The following is a 19,870-nucleotide window of genomic DNA, read 5'->3' on the forward strand; positions in this document are numbered from 1 at the left end:
TTTTTTTTTTTTCACGATTTTTCAAAAATAGCAGATCTACAAGCTCATAGCGCGGCACTCGGTGCCGCGCTATGAGCTTGTATATCTGCTATTTTTGAATAGCCAAAGTGACACAGATGCGTTCCAGGTCTTAATGGGTTATGCCTCTCTTCAGCTGTGCAGGATTTAACATAAAGTGGTTGATTTCAAATTAACCCATTCAATCCAGGAACATATCTGTGTCATTTTAGATTTTAGCTATAAGCATTATTTTATACTTTGGCTATTCAAAAATAGCAGATGTATAGCTTGTACATCTACAATTTTATTTATTTATCGTGAACTAAATATTTTTTTAGATGGCGGTCTGCGGCCAAATCTTACTATCTTATCTTACTATCTTACTATCTTACTACTATATAATTGATGAAAGCTCCGAAAGTTCGTGCGGGATTCGCAAGCACAGGATCACTCCACATGCCTCCAAGAACCGCCACAGACTGTTGATCAGAGCTATGGCTATGTTTTAGGCATCTTACCCCACCTCGATCAGTGATTGATTCTCTGATTTGCCTATCAGACCATCAGCCTGATCTGGCAGGTTGCCATAGCGACCAGATACAGGAAGTCTGACCTCTTTATCACATGACCGAGATTGGAGGTTGGGGCTTGAAGTTATGGCCGCAAAGCAAAGCGGGGAGGGAGGAGAGGAGAGGAGAGGCCAGAGGGGCCGGTCTTCGCATGACGTGTGTGCAGAGTGCCTAGGCCAGTGCGGTCTGGACCAACCTCGGATCGGGCCTAGATGTGAGGGCCGCGAAGCGGCCCTCACATCTAGTACATATCATTTTGGGGGTCCTTGACATGATAATGTTTGAGCACCACTGATATAGATTTTTTTTTTTTTAATTGAAAAAAAAAGAAGACATTTTTAGATGCGTTCCCGGAGTAACATGTTTTGTAAAAAAGAAAAGAAAAAGATCTGCTATATTTTTTTTAATTATGAATTATGAATTATGAATTATTTTTTTTGCAAATCTTGAATATCTTTTAAAGCAAACAGGCACCGCCTGAGCAGTTAGAGGTGCAGCGTCTTGCTGAAGGACACTTCGACAAGTAACACTGGGGAAGTCAGGGATCGAACCGTGAAACCTTCCCGATTCCAAAGCGGCCGCTTTAGCTCCTGGGCAACTGCCGCCCCTCTATTAAATTAAATTCAAATATCGTGCAAGAAGTTGTATTAACCCATTAAGACCGGGAACGCGTCTGTGTCATTTTAGATTTCTTTGGCTATTCAAAAATAGAAGATATACATTTTGTAGAATCTGCCTCAGGTCTTTTTTTTTCATTTTTATCCCACGATTTTGTAACCCCTATTTTTTCACCCTTGTGCCAATGCCTAAGCGTGTAATCCTGGGCACTACCTTCCCTCTGCCAACCTAGGGAGGCCAGGGCCGAGCTCATGCCTCATGAGAGCCAACTGACCCTCTTGTCACCTGACAGGGGGGAGTTTCCCTGGTTGGACGTAGCGCGTGGAAGGAACACGTTATTCCAACCAGTTCCTTTCCCCTCCATCAGGCACCCTAGGAGACACGGGGAGAACATGCAAACTCCACACAGAAAGGCCCTTTCGCCAACCCCACCTAGGGTGTGGGCACTGATGACGCGGAGGAGAGAACACGTCCCCAGCGCCCACAGCGTCCCCTGCGGGAATCGAACCCAGGACCTTCTAGCTGTGAGGCGACAGCGCTACCGACTGCACCACCGTGCCCCCCGCCGCACACACCACTGAGCAAGCATTTTGCATTGGTGGCAAGGGAAAAACTCCCCCTTAATGGGAAGAAAGTAAGAAACCTCAGGCAAAACCAGACTCTAGGGTGGGCTGGGCGGGCCATCTGCCTTGACCGTGAAAGAGAGAGGGAGAGAGAGGAGCGTCAGAGATAGAGAGATAAAAGCAATCGCAACAACAAATACCATCTGTAATAGGAATAGGAATACAAAAAAATAGCAACAACAAATAGCATCTGATACCATCTGCAATATCCCTTTGGTGCTAAAACATATTCCTCCATTCAAACACTAAGCACTTGCAATGGATCATTTTGGTATACTAATTAAGCCCTATATACTTCACTGTACCACGAATAGTGAAAACAAACTACCTACAATGTCACAATGTCGGCGTTTAAAGGACAACTTTGTTTTTTTACAACCAAGATTAATGTTTTAGAATGTAATTAAAGTAAATAAAAGATGAGTGTGAACATTTTAAAATGTACTGCTTTCTATAGTTTTAACAATTTCCGTGATCTCTTTTTACAGTGGGCGGGGGCATTCTGTCCGGTGGCTAAACATGTCTTTTTTTACACAACAACCCAGCGTTTTCTTTATTATTATTTACAGTAGCTCTTCTAGCCCCCCCAATAACTCACATCTGGCCATCAAAGACCACAGGACCTTTTCTTATTGTGTAAAAAAGGCATATTTAGCCACCGGACAGAATGCCCCCGCCCACTGTCAAAAAATATCGCGAAAATTGCTAAACTATAGAAAGCAGTAATTGAAAAAACAATAACACTCATCTTTTATTTACTTTAATTACAAGCTAAAATATAAACCTTGGTTGTAAAAAAACGAAGTTGTCCTTTAAATATGTAACACGTTTAACCCATTTTAGTATTAGTAACCTATACGTTGTTATACCTTTCAATCCGGGAGCCACCTCTGTGTCTCATTAGTTGTTGCTATACAGCAACATAATTTTTTACTTATTTTTGAGTAAGACTTTGAACGTTTTCAGAAAACTTAGGTTAGGTTTTAGAAGGCGTTTTTAGGCAGTTTTTTGAAAAAAAAAAAAAAACGAGATTTTTCAAAAATAGCCAAAGAAATCTAAAGTGACACAGACGCGTTCCAGGTCTTAATGGGTTAATACATTATAATTTCCCTATGTGACTAAATTTTGAAATTAAAACCACCTTCAATATTGTATTTATTTTAGAAATTGTTTGTCTGTCCCTCAATAGGGACAACTCCCGTCGCAAGTTGATGATGTCATTTGTCCATGTGTGGTCCAGCCCTATGGAATGCATGTGCTAATAAAAAAAGATGCTCATATTAACCTTCGGAAGTATTACGTTAGTTGAGCACACATGGACAAATGACATCATCAACTTGCGACGTCCCTATTGGGTGAAAGACAAACTATTTCTAAAATAAATAAAATATTCAACCATTTTAGTTATATAGGGCAATTATAATGTATTAAGGCATATATGGCTTATTAGACAGGGTGTGAAAAGTGCATCTGTGTGCTCAGAAAGACCCATATAAAAGGCAGCCCATGTGTTCCAACTTCGGCGGTCAAGCAGTGCTGAAGAACAGAGAAAGCATGGTGGTTTGTGGTTGTGTTTAAAACTGGCTACTAGCGGTTAAGTGGCCATCAATTACATGACACAGCGCGGTCTGTCTGAGGAACACACTTCTACAAACCATAGTTTACTCAAGAAAAAAGCCTTCTGCCTCGATATAACTCACAGATGTGTGTGACCAAAAATGTCATTTCCACAATTAGACTGCGTGATTGTTTGCAAGGGATTGGAAGCGTGCCAACAGACCAAACCATGTCCAATTCACACGAGCCAAGAAGCAACTTGTGCTTTCCCACACTCTGTGCTCTGGGCAAGAGAAACGCTTGCAGATTCTAGCCTTTAAAACTAGGGCTGGGAAACTGCAACCTCATACGATACGTATCAACCATACAGAGAGGCCACCATACGATACGGAACGCCATACACAATTATTTTTGAATAATGAGCAAATGGCAACGGCAAAGCATGAAGTATTGCACACATTAAAACAGTTACATTTCAGGCCCACAGAGATCTTTAAAACCCATTAAGACCTGGAACGCATCTGTGTCACTTTAGATTTCTTTGGCTTTTCAAAAATAGCAGATATACAAGCTTATAGCGCAGCACCGAGTGCCGTGCTATGAACTTGTAGATCTGCTATTTTTTGACAAAATCTTGAAGATTTTTTTTTTTTTCAAAAAACGTAGGATTTAGAAAACATTTTTAATAATCGCCTCAGGTCTTAATGGGTTAAAAGGTCAAATAAAATATTATGTTTCTAGAGTTCAATTCGATAAATAAATCATCTTCTCTACAACAATAATGTTGCAACAAGCTCATGTCTGAGTTTGTTATGTGGCACCACATGTGATGTTTAGTTTGTACCAGGTTGCTTGCAGCCTGGTCTAGGAAGAGACTGATCAACTACTAAACACTTTCTAAACACTTTCACTGCAAAAAAAACAAGGTTTCCGGCTATGAAAACCTATGAATATGAGATGTAAACTCAGAGAATTTACAAGAATTTACAAGAGTTTTCCACTCGGAAAACTCAAAGTTTTGTAGGTCGGTAAACTCCTGTATGGTACCAAATTAAGTATGCGTGACCCCCTGCTGGGGTTGCTGCCAGAAAATCACACCTTCAGCCCTAACCTGGATTTCCACAATTTGGGAGGGGGGAGATTCCCCCTCCCTCCTCCCTATCTCGAGCAATGCTACTGAGCATGTGCAATAAGCCACCTATGATTGGCTGTGACGTAGGTGGGCATCCCTCCCTTATTTTGGGGGTCACATGGTGTGTGGGGGGGGGGGGGCTCACAAGGTGACCCCCCTCCTAGGGACCTGGGGGGTGGTCCCCCCCCCCTTATTCCCTTATTTTATATATATATATATATATATATATATATATATATATATATATATATATATATTTATTTATTTTTATTTATATATATATATATATATATATATATATATATATATTTATTTATTTATTTTTATTTATGTATATATATATATTTATTCATGTATATTTGTATGTATTTATTTAGTTATATATACACACACACACACACACACACACACACACACATATATACATACAAGATTCTGAAAACAAATAGGCAACAATCTCAGTAAGGTAAATTGTGTTTATTGATTAAAAAAAAAACAGTATACAGTATACTTTGGCTATTCAAAAATATCTTCTAAAACAGTAACAGTAAGAGAGCTAAAAATGAGCTGTTCTGTGCCGGTGTGTCTCGCCGCACGCGGTGGTGATGAAGGGAACGCGGGTCTCTTCTGTTGTCTTTCCTCTCCTGAAGCACCTGGCATAAAGCCGAAAGCTCCTCATCTCTCTCGGGTGGAGATGAGACAATCCACACCGCCCGTCCATCTACGATGCCGTCCTCTTCATCTGACATTAGTTCAGGGACTGCATGCGCCCACACGGCCCTTTCTCCATCAGACTCCAGACATGCAGTCCTGGTGGTCATCAACTGTAAAACATAGAATAGCAATTAAATTATGTATTACATTACCATTATTACAGGAACACAGAATGTAAAACAAAAAAACATCTTACAAACAGTTCCATATAACTTACCCTCAATCTTCTCTGTCGGGTCTTCATTGAGGCATTCAGCTTTTTCTTCTGGTCAGCATTCTCTGGCTGGTCCAGGCGATGGCTTCTTCTCAGAGACTCAAAGTGTGTCCTGCAAGCCGCTGAAATACAAGGAAAACACAATTAGGATCTATTTAGTTGTTTATCTCCACAAACAACACAATTCCACATCTACACTGCTCTAAAAGAGAACCTACATGTGACTGCAATTTTTAACTGGCCCCTGTAAAAGTCTAAGCTTTTACTGGAGCCAGTGGTGGAAGATGTACTTATAATATATTTTACTTAAGTAAAAGTAGCATATATTTCTTACCCGTTATAACGTCACGGTCTTCGTCGGGGAAAGCAATGCTGACCTGATCCAACATATGGGTCATCACTGCAAGATTATGTGGAGAATTGATACTGAAAATAAAAAGACAGAATGTTAGTTTATTCCAGCACAGACAGCCATCAGTTCCAGACTCCAACCCCCTCCATTCGAAGCTCACACCTCCACCTCACCCTATTCAAAGCCTGCGTCAAAACCCACCTTCCCCTCCCCCCTAATTCAAACCTCTGTTTCTGCCTTAGCTTACTGGTTCCTTTTTAGAAGTATTTATCTCCTAATAAAGTTGTTGTTTTGTTGTAAAGCGACTTTACAACAAACTAAGAAAATCGCTATATAAATGTTATGTATTGTTATTACTTAGCTGGGGTAAATTACACAGTGATACAACAAAAAAAACGTACCTTTCTTTTGGATCAAGTCTCATGGCATTGTTTTCAGAGTTGTGTAGACGTCTCACCGCCTCCTGCAAACAGAAAGATTCACAAAGTTAGTTGGACTATAAAAGCATAACGGCATTCTCGCCTTAGGTGGACACACACAGCCCCTATTTGCAGACATAATTTCACTTACCGCAAGCTTTGAATTCTTTGCTCTTTTAATCCTTTTTGCGGGCAGTGTAGAATCAGTGGCATTCTCAGCAGCAGTAGTAGCAGCAGCACCATGTAACTGCTCGATCTTCTCGAAGACTGGAGACTGCTGCTGGGTCAACAGCGGTGTTGCCAGACTTTGCAAGATAAATAAGCAAACAGGTCTACGAAAACAAGCCCAAAAGAAGCGACTATAAAAGGCCACACGAGCACTTCAAAGCTATATATGTCGTCCATTAAACTATGTGCATATTTATAAATGTTGGCTATTTGAAAATAGACGATCTACAAGCTCACAACCGTTCTACCATTATTTACAAGCAACTTCAGAAAAATGAGCCCAATGTGGCTTATAATAATCAGACCAGGCAACACTGCAGACAGATACTAGGGGTGCGTTCGGAAATACAGCACTGAGCACGGCCCAGGGCTTACTTTTGATTGACTCTCTTTCAGATGTTATTCCTTTACTCTTAACCTTAAACTGATCAGATGGTTTGGTTAAAGGAACTATAATCTATTAAAGTGTCTTTCTTTGGTTCTGATTGTTACTAGGTTCTGATAGTAACTTGGTATATTCTATTTATTTTATCTAGTTTATGTATAGCCTTCATCAGCCTGTCAGTGATGCGTTTTCAACAGAAATGCTCATATTGGCAGTCAGCTGTGTAACAGTAGCTGGTTAACGATGGCTCGTTGGCTCGCATTTGACCACATAGCAATCAACAGCACTAATTCATGTCAGCTGTGTGTGTGTGTGTGTGTGTGTGTGTGTGTGTGTGTGTGTGTGTGTGTGTGTGTGTGTGTGTGTGTGTGTGTTTTTAATGTCCAACTGAATGTTTTCTGTAGTGTAGATATCAAGTCTTTCCCTGTAGAGCAGGGGTCTTCAACAGGGGGTCGGGGACCCCTAGGTGGCTCTCAGAGTTACTACAGGGGGTCTCCAAATCTTTGCGTGATAGGACCTTTTTCTTGTATTTACATTAACCACATGAACCCTAATATCCCTATATTCTGAGGGGAACTTAAGAAGAGGTAGAGGGGAAAAGAGCAGACCAAGTACAGAGCCATAGGCTCAACTTTACTAAGTACAGAGAGTTTGACATGTCTGAAAAATACACTGATGACAGTGTTGTTAAACACAGATATGGGAAATATTCTTATTAACTTAGATTATATATAAAAAAAGATTAACAAATTAAGCCCTTTTTAAGCCCTTAACAAAAACATTGAAAAGTATAGTTTTGTTTTGTTCCATTTTTGCTTTGGTAATGGGGAGAGGGAGAGAGAGACCCCCTCTTTAAACAAAGAGTGAATTTGGATGTCAAAGGAAATGGCCAGTCTCCTGCTGGGTCTTTGTCTGGCAGAGGAACGGTAAATCACTGATTTCCAAAGTATATAGACGAATTTCACAGTAAACATTTTCAACTGTAAATTTCCAATTACGTACAAAAACACCAGCAAACTGCGGGTTTACTGAGCAACTGTAAATGCCCAAAAATGCCCATTAATGCCTCTTTTCTTGCAGTGTTTCTAGCGACCTTTCATCACTGCCTGTCCTTCAATCCTTTAAGCCAACGGGGAGACTTCCCCCGAGACTTCCCCATACTCTGAACGACGGGCGTCCTCCCATGCTATGGGATCATAGCCCAGAACAAAAAAAAAAGTGTGGTTGTCGCCACCAAACAAACTATTACAAAAAAACTGTGTCGTCGGCACCACCAAACAAACTATTGACTTGACTCCTCATACACACACACACACACACACACACACGATTGCAATACAATATACAGTATTGCCGTATCGATTTTGTTTTAGCACAGCCACATGCCTGATCTGATCCCTTTCTTTTTTTTACACGCTTTCCTCCCCAATTTAGTCGTTATGCCAATTTATTCCTCCCCTCACACATTTCTGAGTCACTTCTGTTGTATCCTATATCCACCGGGAGGACGTAGAGTCTTCGTCCTACTCCTCCCGCACAACACTCCCTGCTGACGTGCTGTGACAAATATGAGATTATGGCGACTATGCAAAAGCAATTGCGACGATCTCAGATAATTGCAATTAGGCGATTATGCGATAATCGTCACAGGACTGCCTGCCAGACAAGAGTGAAATGGGACGCATTGAGTTGCGTTTTCTTTCCCCTGGGATTTGACATGCAGGCGCAAGTCGAGGCTACTTGCACAACACCTGCAAGTGAGGACTGACTCACTCACTCAGGTGCTTCAAGTTCAGACAAAATGCTATGTGTGTGTGTACAAAGTCCCGTAGCAAGCAGGGCGTCGAGTCACAAACCAGGAAACGCTCTAGTGTGCAGACAGACACACTAGTCTATTTGGTTTTGTGCATCTGCAGAACAGAGCTGCTACTGTCAACGAGACCGCTGTCTAAATGTCAGAGGCCAGAGGAAGTGTAAGAAATGTGGTTGGCTGGTTGGTTGCGTCTCTCGTCGTGTGTGAAGTTTTCGCTTCTTATCAACTCAGGAAATGTGAAAGCACGCACGGGGCCTGGTGCTGACTGATAAGTGATATTGATATGCAATGTATAAAGTCCACAACACCTCCCTATACAGTATACAGTGCCATGCTGCACCAAGTTTCCCCAGTTGTAGCTTCAACTATGCGACAGTGTGTGTGTGTGTGTGTGTGTGTGTGTGTGTGTGTGTGTGTGTGTGTGTGTGTGTGTGTGTGTGTGTGTGTGTGTGTGTGTGTGTGTGTGTGTGTGTGTGTGTGTGTGTGTGTGTGTGTGTGTGTGCGTGCGTGCGTGCGTGTGTGTGTGTGTGCGTGCGTGCATGTGTGTCAATGACTTTTAAACACATGAAGCCCAGCTTCCCTATTCTGAGGCAAGCTCACAACGCATCACGATGCAACATGTTCAGAGCTTGTAGATCGGCAAAGAGATTTGGTGTAAAGTGTGTGGGGGTGGGGGGGGGGGTCAGCTAAGTGTATAGAGGCAGGGTTAACCACTTAATGGTTAAATGTGCTTTGAAGAGCCTTGTCAAAGAATAGTTTATTTTGCTTGTGAGTTGCGACAGACAACTCAAAGTGGGGTGCAGCCCGTCCTGGGGTCCTTGACAGGGTCCCCAGCTAAACGATCGAAAGTAAGTAATAGGAACCGAATTGTAGGTCTGCAACTCTGTCTATTTGGTTCAATGTGTACACTCTCAAGAGTTATGGCGGTCCAATCATTAGGCCATTAGTGAATTCTAAACTGGGGGGGGGGTCCTTGAAATGAAAAACCGAAACTACCGATCTTGAAAAGCTTATTGTAATCTTTTAGTATTTACCTGCACCGGTGTCTTGCGGTGCTGCCTCCCATCGCTGGCCGAGCTGTTGTGTATGAGGAGCGGCTTGCAGTGCCTGAAGGCTCGGCTCCTCTCCCCCCCCCGGTGGTGTCTCCCCCCGGCACCGGAGACGTCGACCGCCTCGAAGTCACTCTCGTCCGGGTCTTCTCCTCCTCCTCCTCCGTCGTCGCTGAAGCTGCTCTGGAAGTCACACCTCTGCTGTCCTCCTCCTCCCCCTCCTCGGCTGTCCCCCGGGCAGACGCTGGCCACGGCGCACAGAGAGCCCACCAGCTCCTTCCAGTTAGCCGCCGGACAAGGGCCGCCGCTAGTGTCGCTGTCACTGGTCGCAGACTCCTTGGTCGTCGTCGCTTCTCCTCCTCCGCCACCGGCGTCTTTGGAGCCAGGGCTGTAACGATAATGACATTTTACTTGACGATTAATAGGCTCTCATGCACAGCAGCCATATTGGAAAGATATTGGGCCTCTTCTTACTTCCTTCACAGGTGTTACCAATGATACTAATGAAGGCTCTATTCCATTCTGGTCAGGGTGTTGATATTGAGCATGTTGGCTCACTGGAAACACTCCATTTTGGTTCCCAAATGGCCCCTTATGGTGGGTGTGTAACTCTGAGACGGAACCAAATGGACCCGTGAGGGTCCATTTGGTTCCGTTTGTACTCTCAGAGTTATGTGGGTCCTTGAAAATAAGAGACCACTGTGCCACACTAAATGGAACAGAGCCTTAATTAGTATCATTGGTAACACCTGTGAAGGAAGTAAGGAAGGCGCTCAATTCATTCCCAATATGGCTGCTGTGCATAGAGCCTATTGTCATACAAATAATTGCGATTAAAGGAGGAGTTCACCCAAAAAATGACTTATTTTCTATCAATTACACACCCCATGAAGCCTTGATTTCATGGATTTATTTTTGTTTTTGAAGACAATAATTTGATGACCGTGTGTTTTTCCGGTAGGAGACACAAATAATCTACTTTGTGTCTCCTACCGGATACATTAGCCGGTAGGAGACGGGAATCAAATTATTAGCTTAGGAATGCGACAAAAAAAAAAAGAATCCATGGATTCAAGGCTTCATAGGGTGTGCAATTGATAGAAAATAAGTCATTTTTGGGGTGAACTCCTCCTTTAATGCTTTAACCCATTAAGACCTGAGGCAGATTCTACAGATGTCAGTTGACAGTTTTTTTGAAGAAAAAACGTGTGTTTCTATATCAGTGGTTCTCAAACTTTTTCATGTCAAGGACCCCCCCAAAATGATATGTATTTGGCCGCGGACCCCCATCTCAAAATATTTCGTTACAGCGACCCCCCCCCATAAGCAAAGATTTGAGTTACAAATGTTGGCTTTAAAAATATATATATATTCAAAGATTTGCACAAATTGTTAGGATTTTTCAAAAATAGCAGATCTACAAGCCGAGTGCCGCGCTACGAGCTTGTAGATCTGCTATTTTTGAAGAGCCAAATAAATCTAAAATGACACAGATGCGTTCCAGGTCTAATCGGTGTGTAACGGTTTAATTGTGTGGCTTTTAGACCTTGTAAACAAAAGTTGCACAGAGCAGACGTGACACAAAATGTGTTTTAAATACACAAAGAAAGGACTGACAATGGTCAATACCAATATAAATCAAAATAAATGATGCATTATGGCCAAAACATGGCACATTTGATACTAAGGATTTGTAACAAAATAGTGGAAATAGCAGATCTACAAGCTCACAACATGCGACCCGTTGTGAGCTTGTAGATCTGATTTTTTGTCCACTATTTTCTGAAAATGTTTCAAAATGTATGAACCTTTCTCAGCATGGAAACGTAGCTGTAGTATACAACCCTCGTAGACGTATTTATGATTCTGACGTTTTCAATCTACGAGAGTTGTATGGTTCACGCCCCATAGAGACAGACATGGACTTTCTACACTATAACCCGCAGATACTCCAAACGTGTACAAATTGAAAATAAAGGTGCTTACCCCAAAGCCACGAATGTTAACTCTCGCTACGGGGTAGAAGTTTAATGTAATAATCCATATCTTTCAATAAAGAAGTGTTTTTATGCCGTCTGTGGCCGATACTGTCGGAAGTTCCCAATGGGCGGTAGTGAGGGGGCGCATCCGGTGAATTACACTAAATGTAAACAAGTAAACGAGGGTGAAAAATGGCGTTCGGCCACAGACGGCATTAAAACACTTTTTTATTGAAAGATATGGATTATTACATTAAAGTACTACCGCGTAGAGACAGTTAACATTTGGGGCGTGGGGGTAAGCACCTTTATTTTCAATGTGTACATGTTTGGAGTGTCTACGGGGTATAGTGCAGAAAGTCCATGTCTCCATGGGGCGTGAACCCTACAACTCTCGTAGATTGAAAACTTCAGAATCATAAATACGTCTACGAGAGTTGTATACTACAGCTATGACAGCACTAGCTCTGCTCCACAGCGTTAGAAGGAGTTCTCCTTAACGCTAAGGGACGTTTCGGCCATTGCCCGCACACCCCCCGTCGCGCAGCCTCTCGTCTCTAGTCAAAATAAGAAATACCCTTTCGCTACTCACCAAAACAAAGACGGTTTTAAGATGTTGAAAGCCTACTTTCCTTAGTGGGAACTCTCTGAGCCCCCCCAACTCATGTCTAAAACACACTTTTTGGACAGAAAAGAAAATATTTCACCGGATGGAAAAAAATGTTTTAATTGCTCCACTGCGCTCCCTACAGATCTGGTCAATGGGATTTTTCTATCGACCAGATCTGTAGGGGGCGCAGCGGAGCAAACCAAAACCTTTTTCCTTTTCATTTGATTCTCTTTTATGTCCAAAAAAGCGTATTTTAGACGTTGAGGCGGGGGGCTCCGAGTGTCCCACCATCGAGGCTTCCACCATCTTAAACCCGTCTTTGTTTTAGTGAGCAGCTTTTTTATCTTTACTACAGACGACGGTCTAACGCTGCCTCTACCGCTACGGACCCGGAGCCGTGACAGTGACTGACCTGGAGGAGCGCAGCACCAGGAGGAACTGGACGGTCTCGCCGAGGTAGAGGTGGCTCCGCCGGGGCAGCGTCCTGTAGCCGGCCGGGTCCGTCCGGAGGCTCCGCTCCGAGACGGGCACCGCGGGGAAATACATGAAGTACTCACACTGGGACTCCATCATCACCACCATGATGATAATATGAAGTATTATAACAGCTAGTGTTAGCCTGCTAGCGCCGATCGCTGTGTGTCTGCACTGTGAATGTGTGATCAAGGTAAACAATGGTGGTTCTAACGATCCGATCCGCCACTTTAAAGGGTCCAGGGGGTCATTGATCCTCGGGGATCGGGTGTGATCCTCTGATCAGACGTCCGGAGAGGTGATCGGTGGTGTGGTTGTGCTGTTTGTGGAGGATAATGTTGGTTGAATGGACGTCCTCCATCACTCTCTCTCTCTCTCTGTGTGTGGATGTGTAGCTCTCTCTCTCCTCCAGCCTCTGCTGGGTGTCTATTGCGATCAGCAGGCGAGAGCAATGGAGCGCAGAGAAATGGATGGAGCGTCCCATTTAAAACTAGTCCATATCAATCGAGCAGCGAGCACTTCAACCTAATTAACCCCTGGCGGTTTTTTCTTCAAAAATGTCAAAATGAAATAATCAAAATGTTCAAACATTTTAAACAGGGGTATTCAACAGGGGGTCCGGGACCCCTAAGGGGTCCTCAGAGTTACTACAGGGGGTCCGCCAAATGTTTGTGTGATATGATTTTCCTTTTTTTTTTTTACATTAACCACTTTAACCCTAGCATCCCTTTTCTGAGGAGAACTTTAGCCAAAAATAGCCGATCTACAAGTTCACAACGCCTCGCAGAGTAGGTGAAAAAAGAGCAGCAAAAGTTTATCTGAAACACAAATTTATACAATATAGAGGGGGTCCCTGCTTCATCTCTCTCTCAGCTAGGGGGTCCTTGGCCTGAAAACGTTGAAGACCCCTGATTTAAAATATGGGGGAGGGGAGATAGCTAAAAGAGCTGATCTGCAAGCTCACAATATGTGTAGATCGCTTTTATTTTATTTTATTGGAAAGTATAATAAAATAGAACTTAAGCGGCTAAAACTTACGCCACCATTCAAACGATTCCAGAATGATCAACAGTAGCTGAAAGACAGATGGTTGTGAACCTTTGATATCGTCTTAGCCATCTAATCCTATCACAGTAAAGTGATCACAACTGATCAAGCGGGGGTTCTCCTTCCATTCCGACATCTCTTTTACGGTCTAACTGTTATTCGTTACGACTAAGGCTGGCAAGTATGATATGAAAGCCTTCATTCCAGTAACTTTGGTCAATTATTTCTCCCCTTCAATAACACAATTGGTATTGTATTTCATATAGTTTTTATCGTTGATTAGGACTTTTACAACGAGGTATAACTTGTAAGGATCGTGCAATCGTGGAATGAGCAACACAGCTAAACGTGTGGGTAGCGCCTCCCAAACATTTGCCAAAATCCCCCAATCTGCTTCTGTTGGTAATCACTCTCGTTTTGAGCGACCTGCCAGCACACACCTGTGTGACTGCCTGGCACCTGAGCATGGGTCCTGCAACTTTGACATCTATGTGGTACCGTTGTGCAAACCTTGCCTGTAAATCTCTGGAAGAAAACCTATGGTTCCTCAGTGAAGCAAGGGTGAGGAACCAGTCTTCTTGGGTTGTTGTCCTCCTTTGACTTGACCAGTTTCACGGAACGTGGTCCTATAAGTTTGGAAATGGTACCAGGGCTGACACCAAATAATGCTGTCACTCTGCATAACGGAACACCAGCTTCCACTTGCCCTATTGCACAGGCCTTAACCTGAAGGGACAAAAGTGGCATCTTTCCATGGGGGCAGTGTTACTGCTTGGAACATACACAAACTCAACAATGTTGCAGAACCCATACTCAGGTGCCAGTCAGTCACACACCTCACCTGTGACTGGCACACACCTGTGACTGTGTGCTGGCAAGTCGCTCAAAACGAGAGTGATTACCAACAGAAGCATAACCTCGGTCCCAGCCTCACTTATCTGCGAAAAGAAGAGCCTGGTCACGACCTAAAGCAGCGAGTGTCTAGGAAGTCGAGTGGACAGGATTTCCGTTTCCCCCGGAAATGATATTTTTTGACCAATCACAACACTCGTTTCATTGACGGAGAATGTTAACAGATTTGTGAAGCATCAACGTCATTTCCTTGGGCTGTACTTCCGCCAAATGCAACCATTTCCGGTTGTCAACTTAGACAACCAACATCCCAGGTCTTGCCCAGGGTGACAGAAGCATATTGGGGTTTTAACGTCATAGCCTAATTTAGTTAACCCATTCATCTGTGACATTTTAGATTTTAGCTATAACCATTATTCTATACTTTGGCTATTCAAAAATAACAGATCTACAAGCTCATAGCGCGGCATGAGTGCCCTAAATAATTCTTAAAATTACACAGATTCGTTCCTGGTCTTAATGGGTTAACCCATTCAATTCGGGAACGCAACTGTGTCATTTTAGATTTTAGCTATAACGATTATTTCATACTTTGGCTTTTCAAAAATAGCAGAGCACCAAGTGCCGCACTATGAGCTTGTAGATCTGCTATTTTTGAACAATCTTGAACAGATGTGTTCCCGGTCTTAATAGCTTAAATATGGTTACATTTGATGGAAATAAACTGAGAATTAAAAAAAAAAACTTGAAGTCTTAACAACGTACACACATGACAAACATTTTTATTTTCAATTATGTATCATTCGTACACTTTATGCTGGAGACCCCCAAATGTCAAAAAAGTGAAAATCGTAAAGAGCCACAAACAATACTGTCACAGTACCAGAGTCAATCAAGTGTTCTTTGTTTTTTTGGACAAACTAATAGAAAAATAAAACACATCAAATCAAAGATAACTGAACGGTATAGTCAGTTAAAATGTGCATGGACGTTAAGCGCAGTCGTTGTTTTCATATTGTGTAAGCAGGGAGTGTGTGTGTGTGTGTGTGTGTGTGTGTGTGTGTTTGTGTGTGTGAGACATTAGTGAATATCGTCACTGTCGGGTAGAAACCTTGTATGTCCAAAAAACGTTACTCTTCAGGAAATGGCAAAAACCTGTGTTCCAATGGATTGCATGTAGTTGTGGATCCAATGGAGTAGTTGTACAAAGATGTAGGGCATTCAAATATTAAATGACATAACATTTACCTAAACAAACAAAACAAAAAACTGAAAAGTTTAAATAATGGAAATACAAGGTTTCGGACAGATATGTTTAGGAGTGTAATCTGTTTGATTTAACCCCTTCATTTCACACACAAAATACCGTAACCCATTAAGACCTGAGGCCGCTTAAAAAAATGTTTTCTAAAATCCTAACAGTTTTTTGGAAAAAAAAAAAAAAAATAGCATCTACAAGCTCATAGCGCGGCACTCGGTGCCGCGCTATGAGCTTGTAGATCTGCTATTTTTGAATAGCCAAATAAATCTTAAGTGACAAAGATGCGTTCCAGGTCTTAATGGGTTAATGGGGACTAGTTAATGCAAATTATGTTTTATTTGCATTGCCCACGTTCAATAACGTGAAATGGATTTTTCGATATGAAGATATGTGTATGTAGTCAAATTCGGAGTGTTCATTTAACTCCAAATGGAACCAAATGGACCTTTTAGAGGTCTATTAGGTTCCATTTGTTCACTCTCAGTCAAATAATCACTCAGGATTTCACGCTGTGCGCCGAAAACACAAGTCTTTCTCGATAACAACAATGCACAGTGCATTCCAGTCGTACACGGGCCCCCTCAAAACCATCCCCACCCCCCAAACCCTGGCATCAAAACCCACCATCTCCAAATGAGATTATCCATAAGTATACCTACAATAATAAATACAATATGTACAAATGCAGATCGCAACAATAAATACAGAACAAAACCAAACCAAAAAAAAAAGAGGTCGTTTTAAAGCCCTGGTCCGAAACGTGACTGCATCCTAAGGCATAGAAAGAAAAAAAGAATGTAGTTTGAAATGGACGTGTTTCACCTGTAATTCACAAAGTGGTGGCGGGCCAGAGAAGCCAGAAATCTACAAACACTGACTATTAAAAAAACTGCAATCCGGGAACTTATTGCAATGAATAAAACATTATTTTAACTAAGCTCTACGGTATGTGAATACGATATAACTACTGTAGTACACGTGTGCAGTTGTTTGTAGGTGATCGCCCTACTCTACCATTTAGACCCTGATGTTGACAAGTAAACCCTGCCCGAGGCTTATAAGCGTAACATCTCCCCCTTGGATGAGCACAGGGATTGGGCTCTTGGACGAGTGGGGAGACATTTCGTTCGAATCCCCCCGAGGTCGGTCAGACATAATAAAAAGTGCGGATTGTGGCTTTAAAGTGTGAGATTATAGTGTTAACATTTCGAGTTCACAAGTCAAGTCTCAATAATTGAAAGCAACGCAAGAATGGAGAAGAGGTGGAGCACTGTTACTGCTGTGCTTGACGTGAAACGCAACCAAGACTCTCACACAGATTTACGGTACGATCATCAGAACACAAAAAAAAAAAATCTGTCTTAAAACATTCACCATCGTCAACCCCCCCCCAATGTTTGTCTTTGTCTTTACTTTAACCCATTCAATGCGGGAACGCATACTGTGTCATTTTAGATTTTTAGCTATAAACAACTTGGAGCTATTCAAAAATAGCAGATCTACAAGCTCATAGCGCGGCACCAAGTGTCGCGCTATGAGCTTGTAAATCTGATTTTTTTTGGGACAAATCTTGAACATTTATGCAAATCTTTTAATACATAGATTTTCTTAAATCAAAACATTTTTAAATCAAATCTTCTGGAGATCCCTGGAACAAAATGTTTTACAAATGTTCGCTTTGAAAAATACATATTCAAGATTTGCACACATTTTTACGATTTTTCAAAAATAGCAGATCTACAAGCACTCTGTCACGCTATGAGCTTGTATATCTGCTATGTTTTAATAGCCTAAGAAATCTTAAAATGACACAGATGCCAGTCTTGATGGATTAAGCCTAGTTCAGACCACAATGAGAAGAAACCGAACGCAAGACACGAATAACAGCGGTCGGAATTTCCCCTGATTCAGAGCAGTCTGTAGTCCAACTCGAGGTCAGCACCGAAGCCTCATTCACACTTCGTTGAAGGACGTTCCAAATATGGATATGGTTTAATTTTTTTATTTTTTTTTTAGTTCCATCTGTACACTCTCAGAGTTATGGGGGGGGGGGGGGGGGTCCTTGAAATTAAAACGAAAAAAAAAAACTCTGAGAACTTGTATAGGGGGCAAAAAGGAGAGGACCAAGTAATAGCATAGACCCCTGAGGGAGCCCCCGGTCAATAAAGTATATAGGGTTTAAGTCGTTCATTAAAGTAAATAAATGGACCTGCTGCTGCAGAATTCTTCATCCGTCTGTCTAAACAAGCCTGGCTGCACTCCCAGGCAGAACGCATGCACGCACGCACACACACACACACACGCACACGCGCACGCGCACGCACACGCACACGCACACGCACACGCACACAAGATATTAAATGTCACACGCCCGGCTGAAGAAAACTGACCTTATTAAAAATGGAACCTGAATTGTCTTACGGAGGCTTTGTCAAGCTACACGGTGACATTTAACCCATTGAGACCCGGGAACGCATCTGTGTCATTTTAAGATTTCTTTGGGCTATTCAAAAATAGCAGATATACAAGCTCGTAGGCGGCACTCGGTGCCGCGCTACGAGCTTGTAGATCTGCTATTTTTGAAAAATTGTGAAAATGCGTGCAAATCTTTGAAAAGATATTTTTTAAAGCGATTTGTGACTCAAATATTTGCTTCTGGGGGGTCCCTGGAACAACATATTTTACAAATGTTCGCTTTAAAAATATATATATTTATATATACGATTTGCACAAATGATCACGATTTTTCAAAAAGTAGCAAATCTACAAGCTCATAGCGGGGCACTCGGGCCCGCGCTATGAGCTTGTAGATCTGCTACGCATCTGTGAATAGAAAAACACAGATGCGTTCCCGGTCTTAATGGGTTAAAAAGAAACGTCAAAACTAAATAAATTATGCAGTTGAGGAAAATCGATGCGGGCTCCACTGCAGGCTGCCCGACCAACATTCTCACAGATATGATATGACTAATAACTGATTCACAGCAGAGGAGTATTGGGAGCTTAATAATCAAAACGACAACCTCATTTAAACCCATTAAAACCGGGAAAGCGTCTGTGCCATTTTATACTTTGGCTATTCAAAAATAGCAGATCTACAAGCTTGTAGATCTGCTATTTTTGAAAAATTGTGAAAATGTGTGCAAATCTTATGAATATACATTTTACAAAGCGACCATTTTTTACTCAAATCTTTGTTTCTGGGGGTCCCCCACCTCAAATATTTTCAGATGGGGGTCGGCAGACAAATACTGTATATAGGCCGGTCCTTGACATGAAAAAGTTTGAGAGCCACTGATGTAGCAACATACGTTTGTCTGAAAACAGTTTTTCTTAATGCGTTAAGAGAGAGAATCAGCCATTTTCTGTGCTTATGTGATCATTGACACAAATGTCTAAAAGTAGAGCAGGCGCTGACTGCACATCCACTCTGCTAATCAGGTGCGGGGCAAACCGTACATCAGCATAAAACCGAATAGAGTCGGCACACTTCTTTGTGCTCTGCCAATTAAGCAAGGGCAAGTCTAACCGCCTCTGACAAACTATTTTTAAACGATGACGAATTTCACACAAATCCTGTTTCAAAAGCCTAGCGGAATACGCACGTCACTTCTTTGAGGAGCTGAGGGGGTTTAGGTGGTCATAGAGAGAAAGAGATAAAAGCCTGCACACTCATGTGCTCCAAGACAATTTATTCAATGACGTTTCAAAAGGTTGTTGAATAAATTGTCTCGGAGCGTACGAGCAGGGGTGGGAAAGGTACTCCAATGTTTGACTTAAGTAAAAGTACCAATACTGCAATGTAGAAATACTCTGTTACAAGGAAAAGGCCTGTGTTCAAAATGTTACTCGAGTAAAAGTACAAAAGTATCGGCATCAAAATATACTTAAAAGTACCTGAAGTAAAAGTGCAAAAGTGTTCTGAAAATAGCCGATCTACAAGCTCACAACGTGTCGCGATGCGACGCGTTGTG

General features: G+C 42.1%; 2 protein-coding genes across 2 annotated transcripts in view; both read right to left on the minus strand.

Annotated features, from left to right (window-relative positions):
• The window catches only part of trappc14 (trafficking protein particle complex subunit 14), an 80,220-nt gene extending 67,111 nt beyond the window's left edge, over window positions 1-13,109 (minus strand). Inside the window, exons 1-2 of the mRNA XM_084043365.1 lie at window positions 12,675-13,109; window positions 9,659-10,061 (exon numbers count right to left, since the gene is read on the minus strand). Coding sequence (XP_083899491.1) covers window positions 9,659-10,061; window positions 12,675-12,844 — 573 coding nt within the window. The 5' untranslated portion in view covers window positions 12,845-13,109. The remainder of the gene's footprint in view (window positions 1-9,658; window positions 10,062-12,674) is intronic.
• On the minus strand, window positions 4,974-7,970 carry LOC311035129 (uncharacterized protein C14orf93 homolog; the record flags this gene model as incomplete). The annotated part of the gene is made up of 6 exons (XM_084043211.1): window positions 4,974-5,323; window positions 5,431-5,549; window positions 5,762-5,853; window positions 6,181-6,242; window positions 6,350-6,503; window positions 7,915-7,970. The coding sequence occupies 6 exons, from the start codon at window positions 7,968-7,970 to the stop codon at window positions 5,033-5,035; spliced, it is 774 nt and encodes a 257-aa protein (XP_083899337.1). The 3' UTR covers window positions 4,974-5,032.
• Window positions 13,110-19,870: the final 6,761 nt, after the last annotated feature.

This window comes from Gymnoscopelus microlampas (assembly GCF_963454915.1).
Source record: "Gymnoscopelus microlampas genome assembly, chromosome: 19".
NCBI lineage: Eukaryota > Metazoa > Chordata > Actinopteri > Myctophiformes > Myctophidae > Gymnoscopelus > Gymnoscopelus microlampas.